Raw genomic sequence first — 15,122 nt, 5'->3', positions numbered from 1 at the left:
GATCAGGTACATGACAACATGGTTGATGCTTTTAAGCGAGTTACACTACTTTAGGACTTTTATCCGCAATATGTAATATCTGAGAGCTTTTAGACGTGTAAGAAGATATGTGAAGAAAATTGACATAAACAAAAAAACTATCAACATGTTTGGATACGTTCAAGAATTAGTTTTTCCGCTTTCATAAGTTAAAAATAAAGAATTAGTTTGGCTACAAAATTTCGAAACAACTTTTTGTGAAATAATATATTTTTGCTTCTGATCTTTGTTTCTGATATGCAAACACGATATACGTGTCCAACAATTTTGGTGGACGAATTTGGTCCATCAACAATCAAGCAGAATGAAGCCGGGGTGGTTCCCTTGGAAATATAAAGAGATACCAGTGAAACGGCATGGACCAGATTGGCCCTTAAACGGCCCTTAAAGTTAGCTTATATTAGGGCAAAACTAGAGTAGACCGACTCTTGTAGTAGTTAGTTAACTTCGGGGAGTAGAAAATCAATCCTTTTGATTAAAAAAAGTTTCCCCAAATTTTCCTTTCGTCTTCCTTCTCTATTTACTCGAAACTCTCACTCAGAGAGAGAGTTCATTAATGGCGAAACGAAATGAAAAATTATTCCCGATTCTTGTCTCACTGATTCCTCCGTTATTCATTCTCGTTCTTTCTCTTTTATTCGTTAAACCATTTGCTCAACCACAACAAGGTAATGTGAATATCAAGAAACCCTTATTTTCTTGATTTTTTTTCTATTTTTTCTTGAAAGAAAAACCCTAATTTCTTGATTGTTGTTCCATGCAGATCCAGAATTTGTACAGTTCATCTTTAATTCAACAGAATTACCAACAGAAGATGAATACGATTATATAATTGTTGGAGGAGGAACATCTGGTTGTCCATTAGCAGCAACATTATCAACAAATTACGAAGTATTACTTGTTGAAAGAGGTGGTAATATGAATGAATACCCAAATTTAATCAATCAAGAAGGGTTTTTATCAGCAATAACACAAGTTGATAGTTACGATTCACCAGCAGAGTCATTTACATCTGAAGAAGGTGTTCCTAATGCTAGAGGAAGAGTTCTTGGTGGTAGTAGTGCGATTAATGCTGGTTTTTATAGTAGAGCTGATTCTGATTTTTATGGTGTTTCTGGTTTTAATTGGGATTTAGATCTTGTTAATGGATCTTATGAATGGATTGAAGAATCTATTGTTTTTACACCTGAATTGAGAAATTGGCAATCAGCTTTTCGTGATGGATTATTACAAGCTGCTAATATTACACCTTATAATGGTTTCAATCTTAATCATCTTATCGGCACAAAGATTGGTGGTACTACCTTCGATTCTTCCGGTAGAAGACATACTTCGGCTGATTTGTTAATTCACTCCAATTTCTCCAATATTAGGGTTTCTCTTCGTGCTAGTGTTGAAAGAATCATTCTCAATTCCATCTCTTCTGGTTAGTTTCTTCTCTCCTTCTTCTCCTTTACAGTTTAGTTTAGTCATTTTCTTGTTTTCCCGATCACCAGAAACAGTCAACGGCATTTAACGAAATTTTCCGGCGATTTTTCCCGCCAATTATAGCGTATGCATAGTCTTAACGTGGGTAAACATTACCTAGTTGTCTTGTTGTTGTTGAGCATCAACACTGATAGTTCTTAGTTTTTACCTAAATTCATTCAAGATCTCTGTTAATAGAGAATTCTACAATTTGATGTCTCTTATTTTCAATTTTATGGTGGTTTATTTCAAAAATTGAGTAAGTTGTTTTGTACTGTATGTTTATTCTTGTTTTGGTTCAACAGAGACATTGATAGAGCCAACAGATAGACCAAAGAAATCAGCAATAGGTATAGTGTACAGAGATCAAGTAGGAAGACACCATCATGCAATGATTCGAGGGAAAGGAGAAGTCATACTGTGCGCAGGTGCTATTGGAAGTCCACAACTTCTTCTGTTAAGTGGAATTGGACCACGTCCATACCTCTCTTCATGGGGTATACCAGTGGCACATCATCTTCCATATGTGGGTGAGTCCTTATATGATAACCCCAGAAATGGTATATCCTTTATACCATCAAGACCAATTGGCCAGTCTCTGATACAAGTCGTTGGCATTACTGATCGAGGAACCTACATAGAAGCAGCATCCAATATAGTTCCTTTTATGTCTCCACCTCATTCAGTCTTCGTTCATGGTCCAGCATCGTCTCCGTTATATCTCACAGTGGCTACTATCATGGAAAAAATTGTTGGCCCACTCTCTGCTGGATCACTGAGGTTAGCATCAACTGATGTTCGGGTGCAGCCAATTATCAGGTTTAACTATTTCTCCAATCCCGAGGATTTAAAAAGATGTGTTGAAGGAATGAGAATAGTAGGTGAGATATTGAGAGGAGCATCAATGGATGTGTTCAAAACCAGGGAGTTCTTTGGAAGAAGGGAATTTAGGTATGTGGGATCAGGTTTGCCTGCAAACCAATCAGATGATGGTTTAATGGAAGACTTTTGCAAGAGAACAGTGAATACCATATGGCATTATCATGGTGGGTGTGTAGTCGGGGAAGTGGTGGATAGCGAATTCCGTGTGATTGGTGTTGATAGTCTTAGAGTTGTCGATGGCTCCACCTTTTCTATTTCTCCTGGGACCAACCCTCAGGCCACTTTGATGATGATGGGCAGGTATAAATATTTACTCTCTAATTACTCTATTTTATTTTTTGACTTGAAAGGTTAGATTATGTTGAGAAAAAAAAAACTGAAAAAAAGCACTTGCAGTGCTACAAAGTGGCATCAGCTAGGACAAAGAAAACAGAAATGCACTAACAGTGCTACAAATAATTATTCTAAATTACTATGTTATTTGTTTTTAATTTTTCTCAATGTGATTTTGTGTGTCTGAATGATAAAAGGTATGTTGGAGTAAAGATCCTGGAGGAAAGGAAGGGAAGGGGGGGAGATACTATGTGAGTTTACTTCATCGACATTTCTAGTTTCTCAAGTTCTCAAGTTGATATTAGAGTTCCGATATAACTAAACATATGCTCAGTTCGATCTAGGATGTTCACTGCTTGCTAACTTATTCCTGTCAATCTACGGTTGTTGCCACTAATTTGTTTCAGATTTATATGAGAACTTCAACTTTTGTGGGTTTTATTTGATATACTAATGGTAGCACAAGTTGATATATGAGAGTTCTGATACAATAGAATGTGCAACCTCACCAGGGAAACTCAATATTATTGAAACATAAATGTGTTGTTTCCATGTATTTCCTAGTGTTGTGCTTGCTTCTGCGTCTGATGAACTTTCCATTTGCAGATAATGCCGGTGTTTTTGTGAATCTCAAGGGAGAAATGAAAGGTACAACCTTTTCCTCCTTATGTGATAATTGCATATTACGTTTTTTTCTGCATGTCATAACAGTTCGTGTTAATGTTGCAACGTACAAGGATTTTTTGTATTCTCTGACTAATGTCCAATTTGTTACCTTGTAGTTGTGTTTCGTTGTTGTACGCTCTTTTTATTTCTTGTATCACATTGTGATTCATATTCTGATTCTTTTTGCTGTGGTGAAAATTTCAGGATGTGCAATTACCATGTTGAGAAAAGAATGTGCTCCATCTGTGGCCGATCAAAGGAATACCCAATGGCCAAGGATTGCTAGTGCCGTGAATGCTATGGTGTAGGACTACTGATAGGCTGATAGCTGAGACTTGGAAGTCTTCAGCTCAAACTTTTGGGGTTAGATATTTTACTCTTTTGTACAAAACAGAGCAAATTTTGTAAATGGTATCATATTTGGGGGGATATGTGTGATGGTTTGTTATTTGTAAAGAAATCACTGTCTGGTTAATTCAGTAATGGCTTTCCGGAAGTTTTTTTTTTCTTTTATTGGTTAACAAAAACACTTTGATTGATAAAACTGTAAGGTACTTGTATATCAGAGTTAAGAGCTTCTACAAGAAATAGAATTGTACCATTTTTTTTTCTCACAGGACCATAAATGTACAGGGCGTTTGGTATAGTGGGTGCTGTACTGTCTTGAGGATAGGGCTGCACAACGGGTAGGGTGGGTAGGATATTGCCTATTTCGCCACCCTACCCGCTTACTGGCGGGTAAGAAATTTTTTACCCGCCACCCTACCCGTCATTAAACGGGTAAGATCCTACCCGACCCATTAATTAGCGGGTCGGGTAGGATGGCGGGTATACCCGATTTTTTTTTTCTTTTAGTTTCCTATATTCTGGTTAATATTGTGTATACAAAAAATACTTCCTAAAAAACAAAAAAAAATCTTGTAACAACACAGCAAATAAGAGCCAACCTATCTAATGGTACTGCCAATCTAACAAGGGAAAAATGAACAAACAAAAGCATCTTGTTAGGCAAAAAGCCATTTATAGTCTCAAGATCAAAAGTTCTATTTTTTTCAAAATCATGTAACCTTGTTTTTCATATAAGAGTATCATCATCAAAAGCTCTTCATATGACCTTCTTCTGCAATCATCATCTACAATGATGGAGTTGGAGTACGTATTAAGATCACCAAATAAAGCTGCATAACAACAGATAAAGCCAATCAACATCAAAATCTTCTTATACGCTACATATCAAAGCTGATTAACAAAGATTAATTAAGAGTCGTAACATATCAACTATGCAGTTGATATTAGTACATAAAAAGAGAACGAGGTTCAAAAGACATTAGTACATACTGTATATTACTACGAACATTTGAACACAAACGTAAGATTGTTTAAACAACCTCAATGATCTCTATTGGGGCTGGCTGACCAATTCTATAATGATTGGTGCAAGATCCTTCTACTATGATCGTGTTACCATTTCTCATATTACCAGTAACTCCTCTTTGGGTGGAGAAAAGGTACTGACTACTTCATGAACCTGCCAGTACCTTGAGGCCACAGAAAGTAGAAACCACTAACCGTGGATTTCTGGTGTTTAGATTCAGCAAGGGAGAATCAGTTTTAACCATGAGATTTTATAAGGTTTGAACTTATTGTTAGTACTCAGACCCTTAAACAAGTATTCCTACTTTCACTCAACGAAATGAGAACGATGAGCAACAACAAGTCTACAACTGGAAAGTTATTTTCACAACAAGTCTACTTTCACCACAAATATAAGCACCAAACTCAACTGAAGGGAGTCAGTTCTAAAATGACTGAAAAAGAAACGTAAAATACCTGTAGAAACTGAATTAGGACTCGCGCATTAGCCAGTCATACTTTTCAGGAACAAGGGACATAGTCCTTACCACCAACCTTATACTAACCACCTTCACAATAGTTACACTTCGCCCATTCAATCCCATCTGCGTTAAAACTTGTCACAAAATGCCTCCATACCCAAGATGTCCTCTTCCTTTTCTTACTTCCGCTCACCTATGGTTGAGAAGATTGTGGAGGTGGAGGTGGAGGTGGAGGAGATGCAACATACTAGCCCTTCGCTTCACTGAAGGTCTTGTTGGCATCTCTTCTGCAATCTCAACCATGTTGCAAAGATTGGTTAAAAGTGCTCCAATTCTACCTAATTCCAATCTTCCGTCAGCTCGTGTAACAACAGTTGTTTCAACCTTCATATTCACACAAAAAACAACATCAGTAACAACATTTCCCAACTCAATTTACACTTCCAGATACATGTCAATCAACATCAACAAAACTAAGGACAATTATGAAGACCTGACTAGTTAGATACACTTAAGATCCAACAATATATATAGCTCAACAATGTAAACCCATAATTCATTTACAAATAAGAAACCCATAATTCATTTACACCTTATTCAAACATGCAATCAGTAATTACGACCTACCCAAGGTATGAATTGAAAAAAATGAAATCATTGATCAAATACCAATTGAATTAGGGCTGAAGGAATTTTTAAAATCAATCATTACCTCTCATACTGCACCCAAAATTGACAAACCTCAAGATTAAATTTAGCTGAAATCCTGAAATTCTTGTGTTTGGAGGTAAAGAAGATACTTCGTTGGATATGGTTACTTTAGATTTCTACTGATACATGAGTTTTGATTTCGAGGTTATTTAGATGAACGATTTGTGACAGTGATTTTCCATATTTTATGTGAGAGTCATGTTCGTCTTCGATTCCTAACTTTGATTTGTAATAATGAAGAACTGGATTTTTCAATCTAGGGTTCTAGTGCAGAGAGGAGAAGTATGAAGCAGAACGACGAGTAAAATCATGAGAATGAGTTAATGATTCAGAATAGTCTGTTTTCCCTTTCTAAAAGCAAACATGCAGATTATGAAATTAGTAGATAAATCAATCAAAATTCTCACAAGTTCACAACAAAATCAAACCTCATTTTACTCGTTAGGTGGAGATGGAGCTGAGTTTTAAGACGAGTTTAGATGAAGATGGTATTGATAGAAGAAAGGGTTTCGTTGAAAATTTCAATTGAGTGATTCTCCTGCTAGATTTGGAGCAGAGTTTGATTTGAGAACAGGGAGAAAGGGTTCCGACTTTTCTTCGATTTGTGATTTGGAAAAGAAAAGAGATACGGAAGCGAAAAAACCAACCTCACTTTTTACCCCTGATATGTTTCAAAATTACAAAAAAAATAGGCAGGAGATGAAAACAATGGGAGGGTTACTCAGTCATTTGAGTATATTAGCGGGTAGGCGGGTAGGGTAGGATAATTTCGGGTTTCACCCGTCACCTTACCCATTTAATAGTGGGTAAGAAAATCTCTAACCGTCACCCTACCCGTTCAATGGCGGGTAGGGGAGGATACGGTTAAATCATTGGCGGGTAGGGTAGAAATAACGGATATGGGTAGGGTATGTGCACCCCTATTTAAGGATCATACTGCCGATCAAAGGACTCTCTTTCGGTGAGGAACAACATCTGCCAGGACAACTTTATTGTGCTCTTTAATACCACCAGTTGGTTTTCTACTTTGCTTGCTCCATCAAGGCAAGGGCATCTGCTTTCCCACTGTCCCGGGCTCTTATAGCTGTAAAAAGTGTTTTTGACACTTCTACTCCTGATTATCGTAGGTTTGGTTGTAAATTGGAATCAAACAAATAACACAAATTACAGTATAAAGAAAGACCACAATCTAAAGTATTCAAATTGAAAGCTGCAAAAAATTAGTATTCATTTTAACAAATGAAAACGAAACAACAAGCAATGACCCAAATACTAGTTCACAGATGATACAGATTCTTATTGTGGTTTAATGTATAAATTTTCCTCAGCTGAGAAGGGATTGAAACCTCTATCAACTAAAACCTGCAAAGGTTTAAAGAGAGGCTTTGGAATATTCTCATCACCCCACTTATACCAATCCCAACCATCACATTTGTTTGGTTCCAAGTTCTGCGGAGCTTGTTGTGAATCCACCAGTTCACCACGCATGAAAATAATTATGTAATGCGAGGGCTTTGGCTCATCTAAAAAGACGCTGTTGGTGACCGTCATAGACTCACAAACTCAATGTTGTTGATGTCTAGACCAGTTTCCTCCTTCACCTCTCTCAATGCGCACTCCTCAAAGATTTCTCCTGCACATACAAGAAAATGAAAATCTCATTTTTCACTGGGTACTACAGGTAGTAATGGAAATATTTTGGGTTCTAGTATACTTAAAGCCCAAATTTGTCCCAACTAGGTCTGAATATGACCAGTGATTAGATTGATCCAGATCAGAGATGGTGGTATCGAATTAAAATCATTTTATGTTCAAACTACGGTTACAAGAAGTTGAATCACACAAGAGAGGATGTGTTTACTAACCGAATTCAAGATGACCACCAGGTAGGGCAAAAATAGAATCACCAATGGAGGACCGCCTTTTTCCAAGAAGTGTCTTGTTATCCTTGATTACGAATACCCCAACTCCAACTTTGGGTGCCGGTCCTCTAGCCTCTTACATTGATCTAGGTTTTTTTTTTTTTTTTTTTTTTTTGCACCCTCCTCACCTGCGTTTCTTCCCTCGACACAAACCTCTTCAGAACTATCAATTTTTACCAGTCTTGACCCCATATGGAATGAAATTTGCATCTCAAATGGTCAAGCTAAAGTCAAACACCTATTCAAAATTAGTCAACCCAAATCCGTTCTCATTCATTTTGATCTGATCTGTTTTTAGTATGCTCATTCATTAGCTTTTAAATGTTGTCTGAATCTTTCTGTATGATAACTCGTTTTGGTTTTTGAATTTATTGTAAGATTCTCACTGTTTTTGATGCCCTAGTTTTTATTTTCCTTTTTCTCCCTTTATATGTGTCGATCTATGGTTCTAATTTATCTGTTTTCCCCTTTAATGGAAGATTAATCTTCTCCTTTATTTGTTGCCACGCATGGTGTTGCAGTATTGTCCCATCAATTATCTGAGTTTCTTCATGGTTGGCAGTATCAAAGTTGGCATCTTCAAAAGTTGGCCTTATCTAACAGCGGTGTGTATCTTATTTATCTTTATCTCCTCGATCCATCGTTATCTGATTGGGAATCATTGTTTTGGTTTTAACAAGCTGCTGCCTTTATCGATCTCCGCTTCTGATGTTATATGTATTTTTTTAGAAGCTTTGATTCCTACAACTTTTTATCTGTTCTTCCAATTTCTTAAACCTATAACCCATACTTATCCCTTTTACCTCTTGCCACCTCCTCCATTTTTTGTTTATAAAACCCACCTCATAACCTTCTTCTTTCTTCATACCCTCTTCTGTTTTGTTATCATATTCTTTCTCTTTATTTTCATGGCTCGTCCTATTTTGAATAATATTGGTCATCAAATGGAAAGTGTTTCTATCAGTGAGGAGCCTATTAGGAGAAGAGTGATTATGCATTCTAACACTGCTATCTTAGCTGGAATTAGGGATTGGCAGTTTAGTCTTGCTGGTAAGCTTTATGCTCCGAGGGTTATGTCTTGGCAGGATGCTGAACGTGCAGCTAAATTTATATGGCCTCATCTTCAAAGACACAATCAATGGTTTGTCCAGGTGCGTGGTTTAGAACCAAATATTTTTGTTATCAAGTTTACAATTTCAGAAGATAAAGATGCAATTTTATTTGGTGGAGCTTGGAACCTTGATGGTCATTTGATTGTTTTAAAGGATTGGAATCCCACTATGGATTATCATCTACTGGATTTTACGGTTTCTCCTTTTTGGTTAGAGTATAAATATCTTTTACCTGATTTCACCTATGCTGATATTCTTTGAATGTTTGGTAATATTGTTGGGGAAGTTAGAGTTATAGAACCAGATGGTGTGAATCCTCCTTCATCTTCTAAGTATAGAGATCGTGTTCTCATTAATGTTAACACTCCTCTTATTACTGGTATAAGTACTGCTAATGCTGCTGGTGTAACTAGGTGGATTGGTTTTTTTTATGAGAAACAACCATATCGTCTTTGTCCTGAATGTAAAGTTCCTAATCATGAAGAGATCGACTGTGCTAATATGACTCATACCCGTCATGAGATGGAAGAAATTGTTCATGGTTTTGGTTTTGTAGAGCCCATTTTTCCTCCTCAAAGGAATCCTGAGCAAGAAGCACAACTCTTTCTACAACATGGATCTCAGAGGCGGGATAGACTACGACAACCTATTGAACAACAACCTAGACCCTTGGATGGTATGCGTCTTTCAATCTTCTCGGCCACTGATTCGGGTTCTGGTGCTTCCTCTTCATATCACAATCAAGCTCAGCCCTTTTCTTCTTTGAGACCATCTTCTACTATGACTAGTGATGGTGCTAGTACTAGTGGTGTTAAGAAGAGATATCGTCGCACACCTATTTTGGTTATAACTTCTGAGCCGCATATTCCTGATGCTGATTTGGATGACAATGTTGTTACTACTCAAGTGGATGATAGTGTCTCTGTTGAAGATGATACCACTGCTTCAGCCATGGATAATGTTTGGGACATTGCTGCAGCCTCTGCTTATAATGCACAGAATCATACTGATGCATGGCAATAGGTGATTGTCAAAACTCATCCTCTTTTATTCATTTTTGCTTTGTTTTTTCTTTTCTTGTTTTCTTGCAATCTTTTTTTGAATTTCTCTGTTATTACCGTCATGAAAATTCTTTCTTGGAACTGTCAAGGTATAGGTAACCCTCATACCCGTGATTATCTTCATTTCTGTTTGACCAACAATGACCCAGATATTTTTTTCTTGTGTGAAACCAAAGCTCAGTCTAATAATATGAGATTTTATCTTTCTCAAACTAAATATCCTCATTACTGGTTTCATCCCTCTTTGGGTCTCTCTGGAGGTATCTCTCTTGTCTGGAAAAATGGAATAGATATTGAAATCATGCATACAACCTCTAAAACTATCCATGCTATTGTCCATACTCATGATAATAATATGGATTTCTTGATAACCTTCATGTATGGTGCTCATGATGCTACAGAAAATGTTAACCAGTGGCAATATCTTATTAATATGCATTTGTTTGTTGATCTTCCTTGGGTTCTTCTGGGTGATTTAAACTTCACCATGCATGACTCGGAAACGCATAGCTCTAGTGTCACTCATCCTCATCATGCTAGACATGTTAGAAATTTTGTTCAGCAACTAGGTCTCATTGACTTAGGTTACTCAGGAGCTGACACAACTTGGTCAAATCATCGTAGTGGAGATGATGATGTCTCTGCTCGTCTAGATATAGCTTTAGTGAATAATCGCTGGATCAACCACTACACGAATGCCCATCTTCAATATTTAGTACTTGTTGCTTCGGATCACAACCCGATTTTGCTACATACAGTTCCCTATGCTACAAAGCATTCTCCTTTTAAACTCTATAAGTGTTGGTTTAAAATGGATTCTTGTACTGATACTATTGCACGCAGCTGGCAACAACAATTTTCGGGGTCTCCTTCGTTTCAGTTTTCTAGCAAATTAAAACTGACCAGAACTCAGCTGCAGATGTGGAAACGAATTTCTTTTGGCAACATCGAAAATAACCTTCAAAATATTCAGAATCAGCTACAATTTTGCTATGACCGCAATTTGTCTTCTTCTCATCCTCAGGTTAAACATCTAAGCTCTTCCTTGCAGCAATGGCTTTTGATTCAAAAAGAGTTCTTCATGCAAAAAGCAGGTGATAAATTTCTTGAAGCAGATGGAAACACTACTTATTTTCACTCGATAGTTAATTACAATAAGAGAAGGTCAACTATCAATTCTATCCAGGGTCCCTTAGGCATTTGGTTTGATAGCAGAAGTGATATTGAAGCTATCTTTACTAACCGTTTTAAGAATATTGCTACTTCTTCTAAGTCTCAGATTAATAACGAGATTTTGCAGCTTTTTCAACCTTGTGTTTCAGAAATACAGAACAATTGCCTTATCCAGGTGCCTCATGCTCAAGAAATAAAGGATGTGGTATTTCAAATCAAGCCTTGGGCTTCTCCGGTTAATGATGGGTTCCAAGCTGGATTTTATCAACATTGTTGGGATGTTGTCGGCACTGAGGTAATCTCCATGGTTCAATACTTTTTCACTCATAAACATATGCTCAAAGCCATCAATCATACCTATCAGGTTTTAATCCCTAAAATTTCAAACCCAAAAACACCTGCTGATTACAGACCCATAAGTCTGTGCAATGTTATCTATACAATTATTTCTAAAATTTTAGCTAACCGTCTTAAACCCCTTCTTCCTGATATTATCTCCCCTACTCAAAATGCCTTTGTTGCAGGAAGACATATCCATGACAATATCATTATTGCTCATGAGATTTTGTTTAGTATGAAACGTAAAAAGATTAAGAAGGCTTTGGTTGGTTTGAAGTTAGACATGTCGAAAGCTTTCGACAGGGTTGAATGGTCATTTTTGCTTTCTATCTTTCGGCAATTGGGTTTTCATAATGATTGGATTAGTTTAATAGAGCAGTGTATATCTACTTCAAATATTTCCATTCTTATCAATGGCAGTCCTTCAACTTTTTCTCCGACTCGGGGTATTCGTCAAGGAGACCCGTTGTCTCCTTTTTTAATTCTTTTTGTCATGGAAGCTTTTTCTAGACTTCTGCAGCTTAATGTTGACTCTGGTTGTCTTTCAGGGATTAGAATTAATCATCACTGCCCTTCAATTAATCATCTGTTCTTCGCAGATGATTGTTTGTTATTTTTTGAAGCTGATTCTACTCAAATGCAGCAGCTTCAACACTTGCTTCATATATTTGGAAAAGCTTCAGGTTAGGTGATAAATATGCATAAATCAACCTTATTTTTTGGAAAGCATACTTCTAATGCTCATAAGTCTAATATCACTGGTATTCTTGGTATGAAAGTTATGGGACTTGGCGAAAAATACTTGGGTATACCTCTTCTGCTGCATAGATCCAGACATAAGAACTGTCAGGGTGTTATTGATAACATGAATAATAGATTGAAGGGTTGGCAGAGCAAAATTGTGAATCAAGCAGGAAGAACTACTCAGGTTAATTCTGTTCTAAGCTCTATGGGTATGTATCAAATGCAGGTTTTCAAACTACCTGAAGTAACTCTTCAACAAATGGAAAGAATTTAGAGGAGATATTGGTGGAACAGTTACATCAAGCCACGTTCTCAAAAGTACATTTCTTGGAGAAAGGTATGTTTACCTAAAAGGCTAGGTGGTTTAGGACTTAAAAATTTATGCAACTATAACCAAGATGCTTACATAACCAAGATGCTTTATGGGAGAAGTTGTTGAAAGGTAAACATTTTCCTCATCATGACCTGCGTTTCTTCCCTCCACCGGTTAACTTAAATTCAAGTTGGATTTGGCAAAGTATCTCTATTGGGCTCGAGATTGTGTTGAAAAATGCTAAATGGCAAGTTGGTAATGGAGCTCATATCAACATCTGGACATCTAACTGGATTCCTTCTCTGAATTCTGCTTTACAGGACTGGGGTGATTTGAATACTTATAACTATCAGTTGGTTTCTGATCTTATAGATACTGATACTGAACAGTGGAATGTGTCGCTTCTTCGCCTTCTCTTTACAGCTGATCAGGTGAACTCCATTTTAACCATTCCCATTCAGTTAGATCAAGAGGATAAATTAATCTGGCCCTTTACAACCACTGGTATTTTTACTACTGCCTCAACTTATAAGATGATGTGTGATAAAGATATCCTAACAGATAACTCTATGGGTTTATCTCAACATTTTTGGTTATCTTTTTGGAAGTTGAAAGTACCTTACAAGTTTCAGATTTTTCTGTGGAGAGCTATTCACAATGCTGTTCCAGTCAAAGCAAGAATTTTCACCCATGTGCATAATGCTGATTTACACTGTGTGCTTTGCAACCACAATCAAATGGAAGATCTGGACCATCTATTACTTCATTGCCCTCTCTCTAGGGCAATATGGCAGTATTTTTTACCTCATCAGTTTCACTTTATTTTGCAGCACTCTTCTCTCTTATCTTGGATTCAGACTTGGCAACTCAAAGACTCCATCATCAACATCCAGAAGTCCCCTGAGATTGTTCACTTATCTATGTGCATTATGCATTTCATATGGAAGCTTCGATGTAGTGTTGTTTTTAACAACTCCACTCCAACCATAACTCTGTTGTCCATCAGGTCACTTCATACATTCTCCAGCATCATCTAGGAAGCACTCCTGCTAACTACAATCATCCTCATGTTCATAATAAGTTTTTACATCATAAATGGGAACCTCCTCCTTTGCAGTACCTAAAAATTAATATCGATGCTTCTTATAATTCTAGTTCTTTGTTAGCTGGTATTGGAATTATAATTCGGAACTCTACAGGGGCATATGTCATGGGAAGGGGAGCCTTGAGAAGAGCTAGTAATGCTCAACAAGCCGAAGCATGGGCAATGTTGGAGGCTATGCAACTGGCAGATTCAAATGGTTGGTCTCATGTGATTTTTGAATCTGATAATCTGGGAATTTGTTATTTTCTTCAACAACAATCTTCTCTTTGTCACTGACAGAGTATGCCTCTTCTGCGAAAATGTGTAAACATATGTAATATTAATCCTGTTTGGTCTTGTAGTTTTGTGTATAGGTCTGGTAATAAAGCCGCAGATGCAATAGCGAAGGCAGCTTGTAAACATAATCTATGTGGGGATTGGTGGTTTCATCCACCTCCTTTGTTAATTCCCTACATCAATCAATCGTGATGTATCAAATACTTATGTTTAATATAAGTTCTTTCCTTGGTTAAAAAAAAAACCTCTTCAGATGTTTGTGAACTATTCGAAGGTAAGAAACTCGAAGGAAGATAAAATATTCATTTACGAAAAAACAAAATTGAAGGAAAGATGGGCTTAATATTAATATCCCTAAAGATTTATTAAACTACCACTTTAACATTAAGAATCAACACTCCAATTGGGCAATTGGTTTCATCCTTGGATATTCAAATCTCTGACGGTAAATTTGACTATGCCTTATTTAGTACGGATAAACTCGAGCAATCAGAGATGCTTTGATGGTGATTTTAGAGAAGAGATTTGATTAAATTATCGTTGAGAGTGAGGCATTAGCTATTTTGGACCAAATAACAAGAGCCTTCATAGCAGACCAATGAACTCATTGTCTCATACAAGATATTAAGACCCTCATTCCCAAATTTAAGTTTGTACCCTTGATATTTTTTAATTCTTTTGTAAGTGGAGTTGCTCGGGATCCTGCTCAATGGGCTTAAACTAATGTAAACCGTACGGCGTAGTCTGTACCCATATTTGGTTCTTACTCTCTCTATGTAAGGACCATAAGTCTGGTCATATATAATTCTACGTTTGTTGCTTATAAAAAGTAAAATAAAAAAACACTCCACCAATTGTGTACATTTTCATAAAAAGCGTATTGACACAACAAGTGAGCTAAGAAATTTACATTTTGGTAACATTCGTAAACTTAGATTAACTATAAAAAGCAGATTCTTGTCTGATTTCTAAAATTACCAAGCGGATACTCTACGGAAAATCACTTGGGTTGTGTTATCCAAAATTATCGTAGTTATGTTCACAACGTTATCTTCAATAACAACCCCATTGAGGGATAATTTCTTAGCCAATTGAACTCATAACCTGCAAGCTATAACTTCTGTTAGGAGGGGTGAAATCACAT

The 15,122-nt window shown here is 36.8% G+C and overlaps 2 protein-coding genes and 1 pseudogene across 2 annotated transcripts; 2 read left to right on the top strand and 1 right to left on the bottom strand.

Moving 5' to 3' along the window:
• Positions 1-560: 560 nt before the first annotated feature.
• LOC113277545 ((R)-mandelonitrile lyase-like) lies at positions 561-3,894 on the top strand. Its single transcript, XM_026526613.1, has 6 exons — positions 561-707; positions 803-1,465; positions 1,812-2,688; positions 2,919-2,972; positions 3,328-3,369; positions 3,592-3,894. The coding sequence occupies exons 1-5, from the start codon at positions 596-598 to the stop codon at positions 3,329-3,331; spliced, it is 1,710 nt and encodes a 569-aa protein (XP_026382398.1). The 5' UTR covers positions 561-595; the 3' UTR covers positions 3,332-3,369; positions 3,592-3,894.
• A 3,335-nt stretch (positions 3,895-7,229) lies between these two features.
• Positions 7,230-8,677, bottom strand: LOC113279194 (annotated as a pseudogene).
• Positions 8,678-10,089: 1,412 nt separating this feature from the next.
• On the top strand, positions 10,090-13,978 carry LOC113279193. Its single transcript, XM_026527897.1, has 6 exons — positions 10,090-12,223; positions 12,320-12,468; positions 12,511-12,528; positions 12,918-13,028; positions 13,206-13,379; positions 13,604-13,978. Exons 1-6 carry the CDS (start codon positions 10,090-10,092, stop codon positions 13,976-13,978), a joined length of 2,961 nt encoding a protein of 986 aa, XP_026383682.1.
• The last annotated feature ends 1,144 nt before the right edge of the window (positions 13,979-15,122 follow it).

The sequence above is a fragment of the Papaver somniferum genome, chromosome 5 (assembly GCF_003573695.1).
Source record: "Papaver somniferum cultivar HN1 chromosome 5, ASM357369v1, whole genome shotgun sequence".
Taxonomy (NCBI): Eukaryota; Viridiplantae; Streptophyta; class Magnoliopsida; order Ranunculales; family Papaveraceae; genus Papaver; species Papaver somniferum.
Note: the sequence above shows the minus strand (reverse complement) of the source record. Positions and strands in the feature narration are given on the sequence as shown.